The 27,349-nt window shown below is 38.0% G+C and overlaps 1 protein-coding gene and 1 long non-coding RNA gene across 2 annotated transcripts in view; both read right to left on the reverse strand.

The window, feature by feature from the left end:
- The window catches only part of LOC136252266 (uncharacterized), a 90,122-nt gene that overhangs the window by 50,478 nt on the left and 12,295 nt on the right, over positions 1-27,349 (reverse strand). Inside the window, exon 6 of the mRNA XM_066044678.1 lies at positions 19,983-22,104. Within this exon, the coding sequence (XP_065900750.1) occupies positions 19,983-22,104 (2,122 nt within the window). The remainder of the gene's footprint in view (positions 1-19,982; positions 22,105-27,349) is intronic.
- Positions 14,902-19,741, reverse strand: LOC136252275 (uncharacterized). The gene is made up of 2 exons (XR_010699440.1): positions 16,785-19,741; positions 14,902-15,327 (listed from the first exon to the last, which is right to left on the reverse strand). It is a non-coding gene; the product is annotated as an uncharacterized lncRNA (long non-coding RNA).

Raw genomic sequence — 27,349 nt, forward strand, 5'->3', positions numbered from 1 at the left:
ACAGTCATCTAACATCTACAGTTGCATTGGTACATTTAGCCTGCTAAGAATATCTTGCAAATGAAATGCATGCGATCTTGTGTATGCCATTCTTTAGGTCTATAATAATAATAATCTGCTGGCACGATTGTCACTTAATGTCCCTATACCACTCTAGTCCACATAAAAAGCAGTATGATCTAAATCATTCAACGTAATTTTGTCTTACAAAAAGCTTTAGCTTCTGGGGGGCACAGATCCCTACTCCATATACTGGTGCACCCCCTTTGATAAACCCTGGATCAGCTGCTGTAAACATTAGGGGTAAAAACACTATAGCTAGCTATAGTACATACAGTGGAACTTCTCTTAACAAACTCCCCGAATTAAGGACACAATAGAAAAAACCTCCACAATAAGGACAAACATTTTGGTCTCAAATGGTCTGGTCAATACATTTTTACTTCTGAAAAAGGAAAACCTCTATATTATTATAGCAAAAAGTGGCCAAAAATTCTGTGTCCCACAGTGTCCATAATAAAGAGGTTCACTGTACAATTAAATTTGCAGCTTAATGCCGACAAGATAAATTACATATAAATGACATAATAACAAAACTTTAGCTGATACTATTATTAGTAGTTAACTATTAGTGTTCACAGTATTGAGGTTGGCTGGCACAATCCACTGGCACAGCAAAAGGCTACTGCATGGAGGTTTATCAGCTGTGATGCCTGAGCACATAATGTACCCACATCCATGCATTACAGCTACAGTGCTATATAGATGATGATGAAATGTACAATGGCTTAATACACATCACGTAAATGCAATTATAAGAGGTTCTTGGAAAGGTAATCTTATGTCATTGATATGAAGCATGATTAAATTAGAAGCTGGATTTTCATAGAAGTACAGTAACACCTTCACTGATCTCATGCACAACACTATAATGCAGTCCATGATGTGCTGATATTGTAGTCATTAAGTCACCAAGAAGGTCAGTGCCATCTGAATCAACAGCTATGTAGCAGTTGTAAGCTGTAACTACAATTTTACCATCTATAATTGAATTACTTGAGCTCTTTACAGCTATTGACCATATCCAAGGAGTATAATGCATAAGAAGAGAATTTCATAATATCAAGCAAAAGAGATACCAGATATTGTTTTCAAGGATAGTTGTTTGTAATGATCATGTGATCAATAACTAACTTACTCACACTTAATTAATAATATTATTTTATATTACATGTATACTCTTTTAGAGTCCTACAACTTTGAGTGGCCAGTACAATCTTCGTGATGAATTGTGTCAGTGCTTTTGTGAAGTGTTGTTGTCAGCATGGTGAACCCTTTTCTATATAACCATGTGACACCCATGACCCTGTGTAAAATGGTGAAATATACAGTAACGTAAATAGTTGCATGGACATCAAGTGGAGTTTTCAGATTTGGTAATTATTTAGCTTGATTGGCTATTGATCCCCTACTGTAACACTGGCCAACAGTGAGGGTGGTTGGTCTGGTCATAACAATGATGCTTTCTCACATTTTTAGGTAAAACAGTGGATATTATAGAGAATCCACTAAATGCAAATTTTGTCAATGCTGGTATGAATCTTAACTACGTGCAGGATTCAAGAAATGGAAATCGTGAAAGTACTAGCACTGACTCATTATCACAATAGTTTGAAATAGAAATAAAAAGTAAAATTCCAATTCCACTTTTTTGTTCCAAAAATTTCTTGTACAACTCATTCAGCTTGTCTTTATCAGTAACCTCTACTGACTCCACACACACACAAGTCTGTTGACAACTGCTAAGTAACATTACTGAGTATACAGTATCTACTGTAATTGTATCTGATTTTGTAAGTCCTAAAATGTTAATCCTTGCTGGTTGTCACAATCAGTTGGTCCAAGTAACTGAAAAGCACATCAAGTTGTGAATAACAGATTTTAAAATGGAGAATCTACATAACTGAACAAATGATTTCTTATTTTCAATTAGCCAAGTTGTGTTTATACACTGTACATGCATGCTGCTTAGGCTCATTGCCAGAAAGACATGCAGCCTTTTGTATTAGCTTTGGTTATTCTCTGCTAGGTTTGAGCTAATTTAGCCTATTATGCTTTTGAGCAGTACTCAAAAATCCAACCTATCATGCTCAAAATTCAACATTGTCTTTGAACATTGAGAGGTGGTCAAGTTTGAATAGCCACCACATTGATTTTTGAAACTGAGATAATAAATGCTGCAGTGTTTAACCAAGTAAATAAGGTATAAGATATGGCTGGAATATAGAACAATAAAAAAAGTACCATTGTGTGTGGTGACTCAATTAAACTATTATGTGTCACACATTAAGTTTACTAACTTATTGGCTTGTAAGAACCACTTAAGGTCACCATCATATACTGCATTAGTTCTAGTATCATTAATGGAGAGTTTAAAGCCTGCCTGTATATACCATTTTTGATGAAACTGACATTTTAGTACATGCCGGCATGTTCAAAAGCTATTGTCTGTAGCTATTGAAGCTGTGTATGAGGTGTGAAACATGCAGCTAATAGTAGTTCCTGATCACTGTCCAAGCCTTTTTTCCAAGTGAATTAATAGTTTTCACCATTGGTAGAACAACTGTCTAACCCATACTCCAGCCTAAATCAGAGTATAGAGATTAAATCATGTTTTATTATAGAACTGAGAAAACTATAGCCAACTGTTCAGTTGGTGTGTCATGAAAGTGGAGATGGTAAATTAAGCATTGCAAGTTACACCGAAGTGATGGAGGTTCCCAGAAGCTTTATTTGTAGCCTCTTCCAGAGATGCATCTTAGTGTTATCTTGTTACATACTGACTACTTGACACTAAGCCATGTCATATTGGCGACTGTTCTGCTTGACTGACTGCTCTATTAGAGTATGTTTTGTTTATATTTTTGAAAAGGGGGATCAAAAGGGACACTAGTGCCCACAACGAATTACACGAATTAAGAACCACGTGCAAATGCAAAGCAATGCAATGTTCAGAATTATATGTTTAAGAATATAGGTCATGCATTACTCAAATTTCGCTTCACTGCGTATTTCGTGGAGGTCAGTGCGTTTTGATCAAGACGTTGAACTAGTACTGACTGGGAAGCTGATAGTGGAGATTTCATTGGGGGGACCAGCTGCAGCAGGGCGGACCATCTGCAGCAACTTTACTAGTCTGGCGCCGCCCGCCCCTTCGCATAAAGTAAGGGTCTGGTGAAATACAGATACTAAATCATTTCTAGCGCCCAGATTCGGCGCTAGCCAATTAGTGCATGCCAATGACGTTCACACAGAAATCGCCTTGGCAACACAATGCTTTTGTTCGAATTGAAGTGCAATCATCTGACGTAACAAGCATTACGTGCGCTGTCTAATTGAATTCCTTTTGAAATGATTAGGTATTTGTATTTCACCAGACCCTTACTTTTTGCGAAGGGGCGGGCGGCGCCAGACTACAACTTTACATGGTCCGGCCGGACTACTTGAGGCGCGGTAGTTGGTCCGGCCGGACCACTTGCGGCGGGGGACCACCTGCAGCGTGACAGTTCATTGGATTCCTACCAAAGTTGGTACTGAGATCCGCCTTAATGGGCCCTTCAAGTGTGCCACATTTCAGCCCTATCCGAGTACGAATTCGTGTTTTATGTAAATATTTTAATAACGACAATTCAGGTGAATTTGGTGCCGCTTGGTCTTGGCACAAAATTCACCTGAGTTGTCATTATTAAAACTTTTACCATTAAGGTTACGGGATACTGTAAACCCCACATGTACACTATCGATCATTTTTCATGATTAGGAGTTTGATTTTTCTTAATGTATTGTTATCAAATATTTATGCATTCTTAACTTCTCATAAATCGACATGGAATTCAAATGTTGTTATGGAAACATGAGTTGTCCCCATGCCAAACAGTGAAAACTGTGAACCAAAAATCAGACCAATGAAGAACCATGAGAACTTACGAACAATTCTAAAGTTTGAAGAACATCACTTGTGAGGGGCTGACAAGAGGATTTGTGAATAATGTGTATAGTTGCTGAAATATGACTACAATATGGCCTAAAGCAAGACACTAGTCACAAAATTAATTTTTAAATTGATATCACAAGCACTAGAAACATTATTTCTAACAAATGGCTCCGTCAGGACCTAGACAAGAAGCCAGACTAGTAGTCTGTTTATACAAAATGTTAACAACTAGTTTGACAGTCCTGATTTTTGGTTCAGGAAAATATCGCCATTAGTCAGCAAAACTACGCATGCGCTTACAGGTGCGCCAGTTGCTAAGTGTGTTGTATCTATGTTATCTTGTACTGTTACGTGTGTTTTCTTGTACCTTGTAACTGTCCAGTCAGCCCGCTATTATTCTCCCAACAATTTAAGCCTGTTACCAGCTGATACAAAACACAACAACACCAAGCCCGCCTTAATTACGTAATAAATTTTTTGTTTGACAGTCGCTCACTATCCCGTAACCTTAACCTACCATCACAGCCATTTCTTGGCCTACACCTTGGATTTCACATCTTTTTTCACCATAGCCTGTCTGCAGGGCTGCACTTTTTTTACAGCTTGGCTGTTTTGGATTAGATTTCACTTCTTTTTGTATTTGTATACCCCACAGCTGGCCTATGGCTGGCTTTAAGGCTTTTTTTAACCTATCAGTTTTTCTTTACCACAGGAAGAAGAAAGATGAAGCAGGGTGATTTCTTTGTAGCTGACCTCTCTACAAGGTTATCCTTCTAGCTGATCTTTCTACCGGATGACTTGTTTGTAGCTGAACTCTCTACAGGGTGGTTTGTTTGTAGCTGAATTTTCTACAGGGCGATTTGTTTGTAGCTGAACTCTCTACATGGTAGTTTCTTTGTAGCTGAACTATCTACAATGTAACTTCTTCTAGCTGAACTCTCTACAGGGTGACTTGTTTCTAGCTGATCTCTCTACAGGGTGATTTGTTTGTAGCTGAACTCTCTACAAGGTAACTTCTTCTAGCTGATCTTTCTACAGGGTGATTTGTTTGTAGCTGAATTCTCTACAGGGTGACCTGTTTCTAGCTGATCTCTCTACAGGGTGACTTGTTCCTAGCTGAACCCTCTACAGGTGATTTGCTTGCAGCTGAACTCCCTTATATGGTGGTTTCTTTGTAGCTGAACTCTCTACAATGTGACTTCTTCAAGCTGATCTCTCTCTACAAGATGACTTGTTTCTAACTGAACTCTCTACAGTGTGATCTGTTCATAGCGGAACTTTCTACTGGGTGATTTGTTTGTAGCTGAACACTTTGCATGATTGTTTCTTTGTAACTGAACTCTCTACAAGGTAACTTCTTATAGCTGATCTCTCTACAGGGCAATTTGTTTGAGCTGAACTCTCTACATGATGGTTTCTTTGTAGCTGAACTCTCTATTAGGTACCTTCTTCTGGCTGATCTGACTACAGGGTGACTTGTTTGTAGCTGAATTCCCTACAGAATAACTTGCAATGTAATATAATTGAGTAAATTATAAATGCAGCTGAATGCTTTATTAGGGTGACTGTTCTATTAGAGTATCTCGATCTCGAATTTGCTACACGTAATTGCCTTTCGAATCACAACTCAGTGGTTTGTAATCCGATTCTTCTGTACTACTGCAAGGACTTTCTATGATGATTATTCCAGCTACATACTGGCATTTTCAGCTCAATGCTCTAAGCGGTTTGCCTGACAGACACGAAAACTAATAGTTTTTTATTCATAAAAATCGATCGCGTAATTTTGACACAGGTCGGGTTTTGTGTCATATCTCCGTGGTCTTTATCCCGATTCCTTTCAAACCACAAAAAGGCACTCCTACGATGGTTGCTCCATCTACATAGCAATTTTCAACTGATTCCTCAAAGGAGTTTACCCTGTAGGCGTGACAGACCTTCGACCTTATTTTACGCAAATAATCGGTCATAACTCCGTGAATGTTCATCGGATTCCTACCAAAGTTGGTACAGAGATCCGCTTTAATTTTTTTTTTATTATTATTGGTACAGATATCCGCCTTAATGAGCCCTTAAGTGTGCCAAATTTCAGCCCAATCCGAGCACGCATTCGTGTTTTATGGCGAATTTTGCGAAGTGTGCGAAATGAAGAAGTAGAAGAAGAAAAAAACGAAGAAATTAAAACGAAATTTTGTTCGCTCGTATCTCGGAAATGACTGGAGCGATTTTCTTCAAATTTGGTGTGTAGACTCCCCATACTGGCCGGCACCTCTCTAGCAATTTGGTTCCAATCGGATAAGGGATCACAGAGCTACATAGGTGTGAAAATTGCGTTTTCTTTCTTCCTGTTAATATACTCACGGGTGGCACGCCGGCTTCTTGGGCCGCACGACACACTACCGTGTCTTGATGTCAGTCATGTTAGCTTTGTTGGCTGATTCTGATAGATAATTGTAGAGTACAGTTATCTGGCCATCTATTATCCAAACGTTCTATTATCTGAACTACGGAAGTGACTGTTCTATTAGAGTATTTTGCCTTAGTGTATGTTCTATTATAGTATCTTAACTGAGCTTTGTTTGGGCTTTGTTTATCTGAACTTTCCCATTATCTGAACACACCTAGGGCCAAATGAGTTTGGATAATGGACGGACCACTGTAATCTGAAATGTTGGTGGTAAGAAGACAGTTGAGTACTTAAGTGATGGCTGTCCTCCACTTCCTACGCCTATTATACAGTTTATAGATGCTGTCAACTTATTGTACTGTTACCTGAGGTAGCTAATTTCACATTGATAGCATCCCAACATCTGTTTTGAATTCTCTTACACTGGCCACATTGGTTGCAAAACTTTCTTCACTGAGGTCAACAATTAATGAAGTATCTCAGGAAATTTTGTACTCCAATTAATTTGAGAAATCATATGTCCAAGTCAGTGTAGAAATATCAGATATTCAGCAGTTTAATTACGATAGCTTAGGATGTGTGTAATATAATCAGTTATCTACTGCCTTGTAACTAGTCTATTTCTAGTTTTGCATGATAAACTGGCTACCAAGAAGTGGCGATATTGTCAATAAATTTGTAGTAGTACTTGGCCACCAATTTGAAGCATGAACTCTTGATTTATCTCATTAATGTATTACCACTGTCAATAGTTAATGAGAGCAAATTGGATCCCATTAAGACATATCAAGCATATATGAGAGAAAACGTCTCAGTCTACAATAAAAATGGTCCACTTCAAATTCTGTGTGGACACAGCTACATTACTGACTGAGGGGACTTACCCCTCAGCAGACCAAGGGGGGACTTTAGACCTCTAGTCCCTTCATTTCTGCCGCCTATGGTCAGAAGTGGTATCACTATACAAGATATCAGTAGATTTGCATTTGATATTACTTGGGATCAGCTTTGTGCCAGTCTCAGAACAACAGAGGCTAATAATTGAGGGCAAAGATGACAATTGCCAGAGAACACAATAGTATTTGAGCATAGTATGATAGGGATTTTCTTCTGCTGCAATTGAAGTAGAAAAAAAAGAAAAGTCACCCTGTAGACAGATCAGCTAGAAGAAGTCACCTTGTAGAGAGTTCGGCTACAAATAAACCACCCTGTAGAGAGTTCAGTTTAAAATGATATTATAAACTGGAAAGCAACCATCAAGGGACCTGTAGATAGTCCTTATGAAGGTGGAGTATTCCAATAACGTTTCCATTAAAATTTCCTTTCAAACCACCAGAAGACACCTTTCAGACTAAGATTTACCAGATCCAATGGTGTTAGTGTAGGGCAAATCTGTGTTATATTTTAATTGGAGTCCAGCTCTCACTCTGTCTACAGTACTTCTATCAGTCATATCCCTGTAAGTTGATCCTAATCATTATGAGCCAATGGAGCCAGAGATAGCCAGGTTGTACAAGAATAACAGAGCCAAGTTCAATGAGATAGCAAAACAGTGGACTCAGCAGTATGCTGTTAATCAGTAGCTTTATGTGTCATGAATCGGCTAGTATACATGTACCCCTGAGCATGTATACGTATCTATTACTTTGTGTAGTAGTCTCATAAGATTACATACTGGTGTGCAGTAAGGCAGCAATACACAATGTGCCTGTAGTGTTATGATACTGTAAAAGTCAAAATCTCTTTTGGGAGGCATGGTTTTGAATGTAATTGTGGATTAGCATATCATATCTAATGTGGCAGAGCTGTTCTTCATTTCAAAGTCTATAATATAATGTCATGATGTTGAAATCAGAAAAGGGAATTGGTAGAGAATCATGCATTTGGGCTTGATCTGGATGCTACTCGAAACCGTCTGGTTACTGAAAAACAAGTTTGCTGTAGCATAACAAGCTGCATTGTTAAATTTCCAATAAACATTGTTTACAGAATGTGAATGAAGCAGTTAACTGTCTTGCCCAAGCATTGTTCATTTGTTGGCATACACTGCCCTCCTGATGGATGGTGATGGAGTGACATCATTGTGGTCTAACTAAACAGTTGGAAGAGACACGGGCTGCTGCTTGCTGCTGTTGCATGCAGCTGCTGCTTGCTGAGGCTGCTGCTTGCTGCTGCTAGGCAACCAGTTTCCTAGTTGTGGGTAAAAGTTATCAATTCTGTCATGGCCTCAGATATCTACACTCACAATCACCACCCATCATCCACCGTAACTTATCTAGTGACAATCTGTTGTTATCAGAAAAGTTGAAACTAGCAAAGATCAGTGATCTGGGAAGACATTTGACTTGTAGACTCAGAAAGATAATTAGAAATTATGAAAACACTAAATATGGTCATCTTCATGCCACCGAAGTGTTATCAGATGAGCCTGTAGAATATGGAGCTGAAGTGGATGTGCTCTCATTCATGATCAGTCGTGTGATGCTCCACACATTATCCCATCAGTGGTCCACTCCTTCAAAACCTGTAGGAACTCAATCAGAAGTTGAAAGATGTCAGAAATACCTTGATGTAATAGCAGAGCAGAGAGAAACTCCTATAAATTGACCATTAATGATAGATGCATGTTTTACCAGAATTGTGTTGAGTTAGTGCAATGTGCAGGTAACTGTAAAATGCCCTGAATGATTTTATGTAAACTGAGTACTGTATATAGTTATGCAAGTGGTAATGATAATTGTTTCAGTAAATGTCATGATGCAAAAAAAAGTATAATTCTGTTAGAAATCCAATGTAAAGTTGAATATGGTCTATTTATTGATAGAAGCTCAAAGTTCTATATCCTAATGTGAACACTCTAGCTGTTGTCAAAGTTTAAAAATAATAGGCTCATGATGTTTAGAAATCGACCAGTACAGCAACACTGTCCTTTTATCTGTATAAATATCTGTATCATATAGTACAGTGTTATGCTACGGATCATGGAGGCTGGCACCTTTTCACAAAAAAAAAATTGACCAGAATCAGCCTCACAATAGCTTTATGGTGTCGTGGCACTATTGGTTAGTAGAATCAAGCCCAAAAGTGTCTCCAGAATGGCCAAAAATGCTTCAGATAAGTTGCTATGGAATTTTAAACAAATTGTATTCAGTGGAATTTTCTGCTGATTGACTGACTGACTGACTGACTGTACTGACTGACTGACTGACTGACTGTACTGACTGACTGACTGACTGACTGACTGACTGACTGACTGACTGACTGACTGACTGACTGACTGACTGACTGACTGACTGACTGACTGACTGACTGACTGACTGACTGACTGACTGACTGACTGACTGACTGACTAGCTGATTCCTTCAGACAAGTGTTAACAGAGGTATTAACTCAATAACAGCTAAGGCTACGGGCTTGATTTTCACTGTTCAGCATCGCTTCAGCCTGACAAGTTCCCTTTTATATGCTCCTAGCTGCGCCTTTAGCGGTATGTACATTAATACCCTAGTGAATTTTCAGTATGTACAAACATCCCGGATCACGAGATCACTATTTAACCACAAATGATATAGTGTACTTACACCATGTGCACGAAACTGTTCATGCTCTATGGGGTCAGCGGTGTTGCTACGACTGCTGTAGCAACTCACCTACCCAGCTCAGACGTAAACACATGACTGTTAATGTGACCAGGCCTGCGAAAATAGGGTATGTGGGCACAAACTACACCCAGTCATTCTACAGGTTATGGAACAGAATATTTGCATTCTGTAACTTGCATTGTAATGCCAATTAAATACGTTCTAAGAGCTAAAAATTGCATTGCCATAGCATAATGGTACAAAAAATTATGTACGATGAAAGTTTTAAAAAGTAGGCAAAAATCATGTGCCCACATGCCCTATTATCGCAGGCCCAGTCACTAATGGTGATTAATGATGAAGATCATCAAGGTGAGATTTCACACACAGAGGTCAATGCACCAATCAGTCAGTACTTAATCAGTCACCAATCAATCACTACACTGTGAAAAAGGTAGGATATTAGATGGTATTTCCAGTGGCTTATTGAATACAAATAAGCCTTAATATAAACCCTGTATTATACTCATGTTATACTTTAGTATAATGCATACTATACTATTACATATGTGACCGGATCTTGGAAAACCTACCTTTTGGGCACAAGCTAACTTTTTGGGAAAACTCAAATGAAAATTTCAACAATATTTTTTAAATTTTTTTTTTGCACATTTGGATAAAGCAACTATGAAACCTTCTTGCTATGAAGTTTCACACCCAAAGCTTCCTTTTCCTAGGAGATATGGACGATTATATCAGACCATGTAGTAATTTCACATGTGTGGGACAACAAGTAACTTACAAATTGGGTGATTTGTTCAGGTGCTGCAATGGCTAAAACTTAGTCTTAGACAATAATATATGGCCTTTTAATTGCAGAAAAGTACCAAGAATACTTCATTAACCCATCAGAAATGTCTTTTAAAGTATTTTAGATTGTAAGAATGGAATTATTAGTAAACAAAGAGATTTGTCACCCTTAATCACCCACAGAACTCAATACATTACCATAAAGTCAGTTTGTAATGTACAGGACAGAAAATCGGCCATATCTCAGGAATGCTTAAAGATATTAAGCTGAAATTTTAACACAAGATAGATGAGCACCTAGTACCTCATTTAAGCTATAAAACAGAGAATTGACCAATGTGCCAAAAAGGTAGGTTTTCCAAGATCAGGTCACATATATGGTTTCAGTTTATTTACCACATTACCTAAAAAAGCTTATATCAAATATAATGCCCACACTATACCATCACATATATGGTTTCAGTATGTTTAACACATTAACTAAAGCCTTACATGTGATTGTTAGGTTATATCAAGCTTTTTTGTATTCAATAAGCCACTGGAAATACCATCTTATATCCCTCTTTTTTCACAGTGCTACTTAATCTATCTGTACTGTGTTACATTGTAAGTACAGACACCTGATCCCCTGGAACATTGACAACACACTTTCATGATCTCTGTTGCTGGTAGACTGCTGTATTAATTATAGCACACTTATACAAGGGGGTGTTACTCAAGCACTTGTTGTAGGTCAGTCTTTGAGTGTGACCACGGTCAAAGTCTTGACCAGGCAAATCAAAATTTCACCTTGATCTGTGACTTGAAGAGCTTTTCAGTGTTTGACCAGTGACTTTGAAATAGTTCTTAAGTTTTGGCTGCCCCAGCCCTATTTTTCAATTTGTTCTGTGCTTATAACATAGTATAATAATTTCTCAGTACGTGCTACCAACAGCTAATGATGATGAAATGTTTACTGGAGCTTTAAAACATCCTGTTAGCGATCCTTGTGTCTTGTGAGTTACGTATATTTCCATAAAAATATGAGTGACTGTAGATCTCATCTTGACTCTTGACCTACTGTAGGACAATTTTGCAAGTTTATCCACATCAAAGTTTGACCTACAGTAAGAGTCTGTGTAACACCCCTTGCTTATAGAGCAAGGTATGAACAAATACCACTAGTATAATTGTGTTTAAGAGTCCAACGTATTAGTCACTAGTGCACTGTAAATTTGGAAATATATAGAGGAGATCACAGCTGTGGAGTTCAACTGAAACATATGGCAAAAACTTGTGGCACTTGTATAGCCAGGTGCTGGAAAAATTCTGTGTTTCAATTACCTGCAGTAATAGAGTGACCTATATACTAAAATAGTGAGACCACAGCCAGTTTTTGTTTGGTGAAAATGTCATCTATTTGTTCACCCAATTTTGAAACAGGTCCATGCACTTGGGGCTTAACTGCAGTAGGTATGAACATTATACAAATGCTAGTATACTCCAAGTAATTTTTGTAGCCTGGTGGCATGTGATGCCCCTTCTGTAATCACTGCCATGTTCACCTCACCATTTAGCAACATGGCTTTGTTATGGCTTGAAGTTGCCATTAGTACAATGATATAATTATTATATTCATTATTTTCTGAAAGGAGATAGACATGCCTAAAATTCGTAGTTGGGGTTTTGTAAATTTCTTCTTAGTTTTTGTTTTATGACATCGCAGTCAGATTACTGATGTTTCAGTCTGTGAAATTTGTTGAAAACCACAATTTATAAAAGTACGCTGTGAGACACTGCAAATATGTATAACCACAAAAAAGCAAAAAAATATGAAATACTAATGAGCAAAGCAACACATGGAAGGATAAAAACATTATAGAATGTATCTAGTGGCATATAGAAATAAATGCGTGGGCGAGGAAGTAAAATAAGTTTGGAGGTTTATGCCCGGTTGCACTATAGGACAAGCCCACGTGATCATGTAGTATTGTGCAAGTACTAAAAGTATTTCACATGAGCTGACTAGTATCTGTACAAAGGTAGAGGAAGGGACTCAACACATTTTAGTTATAATTAGTTTGTTGCTTGCAGTGGTGTGATTCATGATTGGAAAAATGCTGCTGTTATGAAATAATCAGACTTACAGTAATGACAAAGTGTGGCAGTCATGATTTTCACATAAACAGTAACGGTGATCATTAACGATTACAATACCATCATTTTTGTATGATCTATTATTTCAACAGGTAGTAGTACTACTACGTTTAATAAGAAAAATATTTGTGACCAGGCCTGCAGAAACAGGGCATGTGGGCACAAACTACACCCCATCACACTAAAAGTTATATCTCAGTACTGGAACAGCATAATTATTTGCATTTTGTAAGATACATCATAAAGCCAATTAAATGCTTACTAAGTAGTAAAGATTTCATTGCCATACCACATGGGGATAAAACGTTATGAGTCAAGGATGTTTGAGCTAAATCATGTGCCCACATGCCCTGTTTTTGCAGGCCCAGTCACATTTTCCTTGTAATCGATTTAGTGTTGCATTGGATCTCTGATGGTTAGATATTAGTGTACAGGTGAATTTAATGGAGATTTTGTGACTTGTCACACATGAACCTGTATGAAATGCACATGAACCTGTATGAAATGGATGGCTAACAGCAACTAGAGGAGAACACTGTGAAGTATCCATATAGTTGTTACAGAATATTCAAACTTAACATAAATTAAAATGTTTTAAAGTATTATTTTAGTGTCATATTTATGAGATGACAATTCTGTGTGATACAGTGTTTATAGTTCTTTTATAGATCAATCTTTAATGGATACTATATATGCATAGTATTGCATACAACCAAGAGTTTATAGCATCAAAATGAGAGTGTAAACTGTAAAAAATTGCACACAGTCCCGAAGTAATGAAGGATGAACTGGTTAGTTGGAGAGTCTCAACACTTCATGGTAGTGGCGTCTTGTCTTCTGAGCTGGGAACTTTCTATATAGTTGTGTACATAACAAAGAACAGTAAAACCACATTTGGAACCAAACTTATGAAGTATGTCTGTGGTATAATCACTAAAATATGACCAACTGAGCAAAAAATTCATCATTTTCATACATTCCTCAAATTCTATTTTATTACTTCTCTGTTATTGATAGTAACAAAAGAGTGGACAGCATAAGTTTTAGCCATATAGTCTTGGAGTTAGTTGGAATAGCAAGAAATAAACTACAGGTGCTTATATTTAATTAATCAAGACTGAAAGCAAGCTATAAATGGATCAATCTGTTCACTATGAACAGGTAAATCTGTCAAGGTATATAGTGCTTTTTCTATTTTTATGTGCAAATAAGGCTATTCTAACAACGAAATGACAATGGTAATTTATTCTACCACATAATAAATAACCGCCCATAATCACGTACCTTTTACCGAATGAACATGACACAGATTTTCATACACTTCCTGATCAGGCAAGTCCAATAGTGTATAGACTTTATTAATTTCAGCTGCATACCAAAGCAATTATACCATGCACAAAAAATTTATGAGACATGCATACTTTTTTACCCAATTTATTTCAATAGTAATATAGGATTTTGTCAAACTCCCCTTACCAAAAAAAACCACTTTTTGCTTAACTGGACACAATTGTCACACAAATGATCTATAGGGACTTTCAGGATGGCTGTCCACAACCATGTGCAGCAATAGCCAATGAAGTTGACTCTTTGTAGAATTCAAATTTGCCGGTCAAATTCCATTGGCAACAGTCACGAACAACCAAACCTCTGGGCCTATTTGACACAATAACTATAATGAGGTGGTTTAATTAATGAGGTCTTCAAGTATGTTTAGATTTGTGTGGGGCCTACTCATAGAGCAGTCTTTCATTTTTAAGTATTAAAGTCGGTAATGTAGCTGTACTGCTGACATTGTTCCTGCTCATCAAAGGCAATAAGCACCTTCTTTTATATCATCCTACCAGCCTCACTTCCCCATTGTTGTTAAGGTGATGGAAAGAATTATTCTTCATCAACTTACAGCTGCTTTGAAGTCTAAGAAACTTTTATAGTGAGTGACGTTTGTAATAGCTATACATTCCACCATTACCTCCTTTAGATGCTACACATGTACATGCTAATTTATGCGTGAGTGAATACATTGGGAACTATGGAAGTGTCACATGTGCATAACAGTGATAAAGTATATGCTATAACTATAATTATAGTTTTGTTGTTGAAAAATTACACAAACAATCCTGCCACTACTAGGTCTTCAACTATCTCTTCCAATACTGCTACAAGATCAGATTTTCTCAGTACCTCAATCAACTTAGACCAAGATTTTGGGGAAACACCTTTGTCACCAAATAGCCAGTCCTCCAACAATTTCTCACAACATTTAATCGGATCGTGGTGAAACTTCTCTCCTATCAGCCTTTTGTCTTCTTCTTCAAACTCCAAACAATCGGCCACCACATTCTAGTCAGTTGCTACTCTGGGAACTACTTTCTCACGTAGTAATACCATCTCAGATCCTGAAATGAAGACAAGTGACACAATTAAGATTCCAAATATGGACACCAGCAATCGAGCCATGCATGGTATGTATTTGTGCAACAATCTTAATTATAATATTCGTATGGTTTTGACTAGCTCAAACTATGTGTATAGTATCTATCAGTAACTATCTGCTAAGCAAGTAGGCTTAAATACATTACACTTTTCAAACTTCCTCTTCTTTTTGGCAATTTTTTTCTCCTTCACCATTATTCCCAAGATTATTCCTGTAGTAATTAAAAGTATATTTCTTCTGCAGCTGTAAAATAACTACCATATAGCAAGCATACACTTAAAATATCAAGTGACTGATAGAGTAGTCATGCACGTATCACTGCATGGGCTGATTATTTTATTAGGGTACCATAATATTATCCGATTAGATGCCTGGGCATTTATTTCCATGCTTGTCCTTGTAGCTACTGCTGTTTGATAAGTCCCTAGTTTCACAAGTTGTAGTAAACCTGGTTCTAGTTATTGTAATCTCATACAAGACCTTGTATTAAGGTAGCACCTCTTTAGGACCCAGTGTTTATTTATGAACAACTTTAATATGGGTGACTGCTCTATTGACTTGTATTGCATAAATGTTTTTTATAATCTGAAGATCATCTGATCACTCCTGATTTTTCACACTACTGATTACTCCCAAAATTATTGTACGCATACCTGTATAACAAAAAGATCATGCATACTGTATTTGACCAGTTAATAGCTGCAGTTACGTATACAAAGGCAACTACTATCTGAGGGTGGCTACTATGGGTTTGTGTGGCAGCAGTCTATGGTGTTTATATGGATTCACAAATGAGTGACCTTGTGTTTAATTATTATCATTCATTTTAACTTCTCTCAGAACTGACTTAAAACAACTCCTTTGCCCAGTTTCCACTTCAAACGTGTCATAACTACACTTTTATCAATATCAGATACAAGCTGCAGCTCCGCTCTTATGACAATAAATCTAGGCTGTAGAGTGGCTACTATCTGGGAGCAGCTATTATACGAGCTGCAGCTATTAACCAGTCAAATACACTATTACGTTGTTACAGAATTTTACAGTTAATAGTGGACTTGTTTACTCAAGTATACTAAACTTGATATGACCTTCATGAACAAGCACTGACCCATGAACAAACATACCACTTCACGTTAGCTTTAGCACTTAGCACTGCAATGCTGTGTTACCATCATAAAACAGTGTGAAGTACTGCCAAACAATTCAATGTGTGCATTGGAGAATATTTGTATAGCTATGTAAACAGAAATTATTTGATGATCATTTGTGATATGTGACAGTCTCTGGGAAAATCGGTCTTATCACCCATTTAAAAGTATCGAGAAACGTCGGTTTTAAATATTCAGTGTGTTGTAGCTGGCCAATGGTGGTAGCTACGCATACCAAATTTTCACACGTTTCACAACAATTTCTTACCTTCCTGATCATCCACTGAAGAATTAGTCAACAGCTAAGTTTCCTGCCATTTTAGATAGTTTATAAACCAAAGCTGTCTGTATCAGGAGAGCTCCAGAAGGGTGGGAGGCGGGGGCCCTGGAAGGCAGGAAAGATGGTGTTCAAAAATTGAAAAGAAACGTGCTGGGATGAATTAGGCCAAGTTATAGGCCATTCAAGGCTCAGAACTGGCTAAAATGAAAGGAAACTTACAGCACAGGTCATTGTCCAACACCACAGAGCTGTACAGCCACACACAGCCATCACCTGGTTGGCCAGGGCTCCATCAAGACCCCAGACCACTCGTACGTATCGCCACTGTGCTCTAAAAAAGCAGCCAGCAAAAGCAGACCACTTTACTCTCGTCGACTGTGGCAGTGAAACTTGATAGTGCATTCATTAGGCTTTGTGTTTGTGTGAAAAAATCAAACTTCCTGTCTTGGGTGATAAGAATGGCTTTCGTAGATCCAGTCACATATGCTGCATGTATGTAACAATTGTAACACACTTATGGAGGTTTAAATCTGATTTGCAACTGCAACATCCAGTGGCTATATAGGTCAAGGGAAGAGAGTGTTTCTAAATACAAGATGAATGGATTAGGGTTGGAACGAATGAACAAATACATCCTCCGAAGCTTCTTTTGAAAATGTTACCGAAGCTTCAAAGCTTTGTTACACATGTCATGTGAACAATTAATGAACACAATTGATGGTTATTAGGGTATACACTGTAGTACAAACTCCTACACTTTGTTATAGCTCCAGTAAATTCATCGTTTAAACTATAACTACACCAAAAAAATACATAAATAAATGGCAGCTTCCACAAGGAGTCACAATACTTGTGCAATTGGTTTAACTTGTTAGTGTCCATGGTAATGAAGCTTTGGTGGAGTAAAGCAACATCTGAATGTTATGAAACTGGACAAAGCTTTGAAGCTTTGAATTACTTGTCTCAACCATAGAATGGATGTATTATATGGGTATTAGCAAGAGCAAATAATAAAAGAGGTATTAGAAGGGGTAAAAGACCTCTTTTATTATTATTCACTCTTGGCATTAGCACATAAGATCAAAAGTGCCCATTTGTAGCAAAGAGGAGGCTGCTACAATGCTAATGACTGGTAATACAAGACTAGAAATTGCCATGAAATCAATTTTAACAAGTGTAGAGTCTACAAGTGTAAGGAAACATTAGAAATACTACAAGGGTTACAATAAAAAAAATGCTACAGTATCATTGCCTGACAGGCAAATTTAATCCTGCACTCCAGATGATAACCCTCCTTGTTTAAACACTAATGATCCTTGCATATTCCCAAAATTTTCCTTACTCTTGTTTGTTAACTACTGTATTAGTGACATCATTCATCATTAGTGAATTTCTTTAGAATGGCATCAGACTATGACAAAATGCATGCCCTTGTGTATTAGTTAAGCAATGTATATGCACTCACACCCAGGGCCGCGTGGGTGGGGGGAGGGGAGCAACTGGGGAATTTTGCCCGGTCCCCAGCCTGAAAGGAGCCCAGGAGGCCCCATGAAGGGCTCCTTGAATCCTGTTTAAATGATCGATATACTCTAATAGAGCAGTCACAGTATTCTTCAGTGTAGCAAGCTTATAAATAAGGAGATATGGTTGGTGAGAGGCAGCTACTGTTATTGTCACCATGTAATGACCTTTTTGGTCTTCAACCTACAGCTTGGGTGAAGTTGTACTTCAGAATGAAACCCTCCTTGCCATTGGGGCTATAACTCCTTGCCCTGGGCCCCTTCATTTCTCTGGGTGGCCTTGCTCGTACCCATGGCATAACTATTATGTGTATACATATTAATTCAAAAATGAAGTAGGGATCCAAGCATTGAAACAAGAGATGAATGATATTACAGCATAGCTCGGTGGGAAAATCCCTACATTGGCATATTAGTTTTATCGCTTGGTTCCCTACTTCATTTGTTGAATTAATATTCATAATATACTAGTTTGTTTGGTTTTTTTTTGTTATAACATACAGCTACACATGTGTTACTGTTCTATTAGAGTGACTGCTGTATTAGAGTATCTCAAGTCAGCCAGGGGGTGTGCCACTATTTCATATTTTCGTGGTGCTAGCATTATGAAATACAACTAGGCCAACAATAATGGGGTGTGTCATCATGATAGATTGTTAAGAGATACGGTCTCAGTGCTCGATCGTTATTAATCAACCAAGATCGCACCAACTAATCAATAGGTGTGGCATTGAACCTATCATGAAGTTACAGGTATCTACCAAGGCATCAGTGCTTAAATAAGTTTGCAGCGTCTAAATATGTTGCTCAAGAAAAGTGTTGATAGAAAAACCAATGCCTCGATATGGTTTCATTGCAACAACAAGAAGACAATGAGCTTGATTGACGATAAAGGAAAGACAAGGTGCAGAGAGCACAAACTCGTCGGAACCCCTAAAAACAAATCCCACCAGTGAGTTTGCTATTTTAGTGTAAAATGCTGGCTGTGGGCTGTTTCATTTGGCCTCTAGGCTTGCGACTGTGGTCAGGCAGGCAGGCAGGCTGGCAGTCAGTCTAAAATTCGAGTTATAGCAATTTTTTTTAAAAATTCCATATCCGGCCGCTTATTAGTGTTTTCTTGTTCTTAATGCAGTATTTGATGTTAGATGGACTATTATCATTCTGTAAAGGTGATATTCATTGCATAAGATGTCTCTAAGATAATTGTTGAAGGCAGAATTTTAGGTGGCACGTCATTTTTGTCCTACTTAAACGGTACTATTGTACTGTTTGATATTAGCAATTGTAATATTATAATAATAATGAATAAACTATAAGCCATTAACAATGTGTATGAAATTTTTAGGCATAAATATCACCCACATTTAATACAAGTACAATTATATTTAGCTAAGAGCTACATATAGCTATAAGTGCATATATACATATATGTACTTTTAATATCTGGTTCATCAGGTGCCTTGACAGTTAGCAGGTCCATTTCAAATTCATTACCAGACACTGCATAAACAAAAACATGATATACTAACAAGTTGCATGTCGTAGCTGGTTATTTAAGAAGAGTATTATTTATAGAAGACATAAGTTTACACACTGTAGGTAGAAAATATAAACTCTCTTATTAAATCACAAAATAACTAAATTTATAATCTGCATTGCCACTTACCACTGTCAGACTTGGTCATTTTTTCATACATGAACCACATCAATTGTGAAGAGTTCAGTTTCATGTGGAATGCATTGTAAACAGTACATCCAGCATGAATTGTTGCAGAAGAAATGTTTTCTGGTAGAACAGCAACATGATCTTCATTGGTTTTACCACACTGACACAAAAAGCCATACTGCAGCCTTCCATAATCAAAATTTAAGTGAACACAAACTTCTGTAAGAGCATATACCAAACGGTTGTAGGCCTTAACATGAATATGAGTTGGCGAAGTATTATCAATGTGCCTCATTTGCACTTCAAAATAAGACACTTTATCAAACAATGACAAGGAATAACCATCAGGTATACTCAGTGTGGTTAAATTACTGAAGGTGTGACATACTCCATTATCAGAAAAACGAGGGTACCAACCTGTAGGCAAATTCTGTAGCAGTTGCACTACTAAAGAACAAAAAAATCCTCTTGGTAAGAGACCTGAACGAAATCGAAAAAGTAATGGCTCTCCAAGAAGTTGTCCATACTGAGCAAGAACCTTTTCTTTTTGCTGCAAAGTGAAAGTTGGCAAAACAAAAGGCATAAAGTATACTCCTCTATCCTTTTCTGTCATGACGGGAGCAATAATCTTTTTGTGAACAAGCAAAGACAAGAAGTACTCTTGTTTAATATCATCTTTCCATTCAATGTGCTGAAGGAAATCCTTGGAAAAAAGACCTTCGTATTTTAGTTTCTGAACAGCTTGATTATCAGGAGAATCTTGTTGAAAAGTGGCACATACCACACTACTCAGTTTATCAAACCACCATTGTGGGTCAATAATGACATAATTGCACAATCCTGGAACCTCTGAGAAGTATAGAAGAGCACCCAAAGAATGATGATAGAGCAAAGCACTCCTAATTTCTTCCACATCAGTAATCAACCCTGCATCATTTGCAAGGGAAACACAATCATTAAACGAAAGATATGACATCTGATTTTTAGTACAGACATCTCGAATTTCAAGCTCAAATAGAATCCATGATACAGGCAACTCATAAACTTCCTTTTCTGAGGCTAAGGATTCAATCCTTGCTCGAATCACATCTGCAACTGGGTCTTCACTGTTCAGATTGCCAGCAGTAGTGTTATCTACAGAAAACAACACTTTACCTTCTGTTGTCTCCCAAACTGAAGCCTTACATTGTGCATTGCCTACAGTAGCAGCTAACTCATCAGCAGTTTTCATCCCAGTATCTGATGATACTTTGTCTGCATGAGTACCCACCAAACAGATATGTGATTTCTTATTTTCACCTGCATTTGTAACTAGGTGTGGAATTTCAGAAGGCGTTCTTTCCAATGCATCATTGGCAGATGACATTAGCAACTTGATCATATCCCGGTTGGAGTAGTTCAAATGATATGGTGCAAACGTGTGCTTGCCATGTTGACTGCACTCCACCAATACTTGATCATCAAGGCTTTTGGATAAGTCATGTACAACAAATGTGATTGTTGGGCTAATATTCATTGTCGGTAACAAGTGCACATACTGTGGTTGACCCCCGGTGTCCAGCACATTGATGATGTTCAGAGCCTCTCCCGTTTGGTAGACAAAGGTAGGAGTATTAGATGCTGCATGGGAATGGTGCAATTCCGGATCTTTGTTTGCCTCCAGATGTTGTCCATCAATCTGTTCCATAGCAGAATGAGAATCAACTTGTTGCACAGAAAGATTGTTTTTTTGTTTATCTTGTCTTTCAGGTGGTGAGAATTCCATGGAATTGGAGGCTTCATTCTTGTTGTCAACAGATAATGTAGTAAATTTTCTTGAAAGCAATGCAGATCGAAGAAGGCTCGTCTTGAAATCAGTGGAAACGTTAATCAAAGAAACGTTATCAGATGACTCTGGACCAGGTGCCATTCTCACTGACACTGTGTGGTTGTTATGGACAATATTGGTGCTATGATGTACTGCACTAAATTTCTTCTGTAGAAGCAAGTTCACAAAACTAGTTTTACCAGTAGCTCCTGATCCAGTCACAAAAACATTCAGATATCTGACTGGAATGGTGCCATGTAGCTTTTGCGCCTTGTCAAGGTTCTTCAGCAGCACTTCTCTGTTTTTGTCTATTACCTACATAAACACATAAACAAAATAAGATTGTCATTATTATCAAGACACATGGTAGTGTGTCGGGCGGCCCAAGAAGCCGGCACACCACACCATGAGTATATTAACAGGAAGAAAGTAAATGCGATATTCACACCTTTGTAGCTCCGTGATTCCTTATCCGATTGAAACCAAAGTTGCTACAGAAGTGCCGGCTAGGTAGGGGAGTCCACATTCCAAATTTGAAGAAAATCACTCCAGCCATTTCCGAGATACGAGTGGCCAAAGTTTGGGATTTTTCTTCGTTTTTTTTTCCTCTTCTACTTCTTCATTTCACACACTTTGCAAAATCTGCCATAAAACACGAATGCATGCTCCAATCGGGCTCACATTTGGCACACGTAAAGAGCTCATTAAGGCGAATCTCAGTACCAAGTTTGGTAGGAATCCGGTCCGGTGAACATTCACAGAGTTATGACCGATTATTTGCGTAAAATAAGGTCGAAGGTCTGTCACGCCCACAGGGTAAACCGCTTGAAGGAATGAGCTGAAAATTGCTATGTAGATGGAGTAACTATTGTAGGAGTGCCTTTTTGTGGTTTGAAAGGAATCCAGTTAAAGGCCATCGAGATATGACACAAAACCCAACCTGTGTCACAATTACGTGATCAGTTTTTATAAATAAAAAACTGTTAGTTTTCACGTCTACCAGGCAAATCGCTTAGAGCAGTGAGCTGAAAATTGGTGTGTAGCTGGAATAATTATCATAGAAAGTTCTTGCACTAGTACAGAAGAATCGGATTACAAACCACTGAGTTATGATTCCAAAGCCAACTACATGTAGCATATGCGAGATCAAGATACTCTAATAGAACAGTCACCCTAATAGAGCATTCAGCTATGTTTATAACTTACTCCATTATAGAATTATATTACATTGCAAGTTATTCTGTATGGAGTTCAGCTACAACAGTTAATCTTATAGACAATTCAACTACAAGCAAGTCACCCTGTAGAGAGTTCAGCTACAAATATGTTGCTGTAGAGATTCGGAACATTATAAGTCACACTGAAGAGAATTCAGCTATAAACAAGTCACCTTGTAGAGAGTTCAGCTACAAAAAGTCACTCTGTAGAGAATTCAGCTACAAACAAGTCACTGTGTAGAGGTTTCAGTTACAAAAAAACTACCCAGTAGAGAGTTCATCTAGATCAGCTACAAACAAGTTACTTTATGCAATGTTCAGCTACAAGTAAGTCACTCTGTAGAGAGTTCAGCTACAAACAAGTCACTCTGTAGTACAAACAAGTCACCGTGTAGCTGGAAAGTTCAGCAACCAATCAAAAAAATCACTCTGTAAAGAGTTCAGCTATACAAACATATTATAACTCTATAGAGAAAGATATAACTATATAGAGAGATGTCATCCAGTAGAGAGATCAGCTACAAGACATCGCCTTATAGAGAGTTCAGTTACAAAGAAACCACCATGTAGAGAGTTCAGTTGCAAACATATCACCCTGTAGAGAGTTCAGCTATGAACAGATCACCCTGTAGAGAGTTCAGCTAGAAAACGTCATCCTGTAGAGAGATCAGTTAGAAGGATCATCTTGTAGAGTTCAACTACAAACAAATCACCCTGCAGATAGTTCAGCTACAAACAAGTCACCCTGTAGAGAGATAAGCTAGAAGAAGTTACCTTGTACAGAGTTCAGCTACAAAGAAACCATCATGTAGAGAGTTCAGCTGCAAACAAATCCTACTGTAGAGAGTTCAGCTACAAACAGATCACCCTGTAGAGAGATCAGCTACAAAGAAACCACCATGTAGAGAGTTCAGCTGCAAACAAATCATCTGTAGAGAGTTCAGCCAGAAACAAGTCACCCCATAGAGAGATCAGCTACAAAGAAACCATCCTGTAGAGAGTTCAATTACAAACAGATAACCCTATAGAGAGTTCAGCTATAAACAAGTCACCGTGTAGAGAGATCAGCTAGAAACAAGTCATCCAGAGATCAGCTAGAAACAAGTCACCATGTAGAGAGATCAGCTAGAAACAAGTCACCCTGTAGAGAGATCAGCTACAAAGAAACCATCCAGTAGAGAGTTCAGCTACAATCAAGTTACACTATAGAGAGATCAGCTAGAAACAAATCGTCTTGTAGAGAGTTCAGTTGCAAAAAAAACACCCTGTAGAGAATTCAGCCACTCTGTAGAGAGTTCAGCTAGAACAAGTCACCTTGTAGAGAGTTCAGCTACAAAGAAATCTCCATGTAGAGAGTTCAGCTGCAAACAAATCACCCTGTAGAGAGTTCAGCTAGAAACAAATCATCCTGTAGAGAGTTCAGCTAGAAACAAATCACCCTGAAAAGAGTTCAGCTACAAACAATGAGAGTTTCAGCTACAGTTCAGTTATGTAAGAAGTCACCTTATTAACTGCAGTATGTGATAATCATACTTCAATGTAAATATATACAAATATTTCATCAGACAAAAGCTATACACACAATTACTTCCTTTGTTCCACAATTCCTGCAGTAAAGAAAAAAAAACAAATTAAAAGGAAGCATCAAAGCCATATTGGCCAGCTTTGTGACTTACAATACAAAAAGAAGTGATATCTAAACCAAAACAGCCAAGCTGTAAAAAAAGTGCAGCCCCCAAAAAAGCCAAGGTGAAAAATTATGTGAAATCCAAGGTGGCGGCCAAGAAATGGCTGTGATGGTAGGTTAATGGCAAAATTTTAAATTACGACAATTCAGGTGAATTTGGTGCTGAATCCTAGTGGAGAAGGCAACACAAATTCACCTGAATTGTCGTAATTAAAATTTTGTCATTAACCTACCATCACAGCCATTTCTTGGCCACCACCTTGGATTTCACATCTTTTTTCACCTTAGCTTTTTTGGGGGCCGCACTCTTTTTTTACAGCTTGGTTGTTTTGGCTTAGATTATGATCTGCAATACAGTACATTGTTTAACTGCATTTGGAATTTCAAGTCAATATTAGCGGGTTGTATCGTCACTGAATAAATGTTTCAAGGAAACTACATACTTTTACTTAACCCTTAGTCCCGCAAATAACTTTTGGGGAATGCATATTTACACAATAATAGCACGCATGGTGACGTTAGGTGGGGTTACTTAATTCTTATAGCCCTAAAACTACACATTGAACAAAAGTCACTGGGCTACTTGGAGAAGGTCAAATGAACACTAACTACAGTGTATGTAATAAGAACCAGGGTTCTACGGGATTTAGATAACTTGTATTATTGTATTGTATTATTGTATTAATGCTTTACAGTGACCAGCACTGAAGGTCTGCAGCAACATGTGCTGCAGCCTTAGCAGGGGTTAATCTAGGGGGGGGCACAGGCCCCCTCTGGGTTAGCTATTGCCCCCCCTAGGTTTATACCTAAAGCCTTGAGAAATGGAAAGGTTTAATTGATCCCAAAGTTGTATAATCCAATGGTCAATATTCAATGGCATCACAGTAAAATTTCACCAAAATTGAGTATATTTACACCTAAATTTTCAAAATTTTCCTGGGGGAGCATGCCCCCAGACCCCCCTAGAATCCGAAGCAACTTACTTCGCCCCCTCTAGGTTAATATTCTGGGTTGAGCCCTGCTTAGGGTTACCTAACCTAATTTCAAGGACTTAGACTTAGTGGCTTATAGCTGAAAAGGTGTAACAGAAAAGGGGCCAAAGTAAGGAAAAAAATCCCTTTAACCCCAGGAATCGAACTGCAGGTCACCCAATGTCTAGTCGGGGCCACACTCAGTCTCCTCCAGGAGGGATGGATTTTCTTCCTTAATCCTAAAGTATTTATTGTATTAATGCTTTACAGTGACCAGCACTGAAGGTCTGCAGCAACATGTGCTGCAGACTTGAAGACCCTAGGCTGTAGCACCCCACTGCGCTCAGGTGCTACTAGGGTCTGAGGGTTTTCTAAATCCCATAGAACCCCGTGGTTCTTGATTTCCAACTTATTTAGACTACAACTCGTTATTGTACCTTGAGTTGACAGCTGCTTGTAAATGAGAAATGTATGCCTAGTTACTAGAAACAAGCCTCTACACCTCCCTACATGGCGGGACCTCAGCGTGGCTGTTGCTACCTGTTTAAGCGCCCATGCATTGCCATTGTTACTGGTGTGTGCTATGTTTCAAAGTACTGGACTCGAGCGACTGGTCTACAACTCATTGTTGTTGTTGTTGTACCTCGACAGCTGCTTGTAAACAAGTAATGTAGTGTTGATTAGTACAAACAAGCCCATTACACCTCCATTTAATTCAGTACGCTGTTACTAGCAATTTAAACGCCCCTGCATTGCTAATGTTACAGGTGCTTAATTATTGTGTTTCGTATCACTTCAGAGTGTGGTCTCTATTGGACATGAGTGTAGCTCTAGCTGTTACATTTGTTAATGTAAATGGACATGTCCTGGAGATATCACGGAAATACTTCTCCATGTGTCACAATAGAATCGATTGTGGGTTACGACCCAATCCTGCAAAAATACGTGATGAGTATCTATCATGCCAAACTATGGTGAAATCTGCATGAGTTACTTTGTTAAACTAGTTTGTGAGTATTCAGGTTGCTAATAATTCGTGGAATACATGTTAATTACAAGCCCTAGTGTATGAAGAAGCTACACGACTAGAAAGTTCCATAAATCATTTAAAGCATTGCCTTGCTCATGCTATATGAAAAATAAAGCACTTAGCGCTTGGCCTCGATGCTAACAAAGCACTCGGCTTTGCCTTGTGCTTTATTAGCATCTCGGCCACATTCCTCGTGCTTTAATTTTCATAATATAACACTCGCGGCTATGCTTTAACATATCCTTTAATTTCCACTAGTATAGCTGCAGCTGTAGATGAACTCATTTGTTTCATTAATTGCTTTTCATTGCTATGATCCCTACTCAAATGCAGAATTTCTTACACTTGTTTCTTTGCTTTTTTGTAATGTGATTTATGACTGGTAAAGCAGTGCATATTGCATCAAAGGAAAGACACATAAAGAAACCAATTCAGTGACCAAACTTGTGCCAACTACTAGGCCAGAGTCAAATATGCTCAAAAGTTTGTCCAAAATCTTTAGTAATTTCACAAAACTTTCACCTACTGTGCTTTTCAGTGCTCTCATTATGCTTGCATTATGTTCCTAGGTTAACAACATTTCCTTGGAAAATTTTAATCAGTGAATGCTCAATTAGAGTATTTCACTACAAAGTGACTGTTCTATTAGAATTAA

Source organism: Dysidea avara, chromosome 4, assembly GCF_963678975.1.
Source record: "Dysidea avara chromosome 4, odDysAvar1.4, whole genome shotgun sequence".
Classification (NCBI taxonomy): Eukaryota; Metazoa; Porifera; class Demospongiae; order Dictyoceratida; family Dysideidae; genus Dysidea; species Dysidea avara.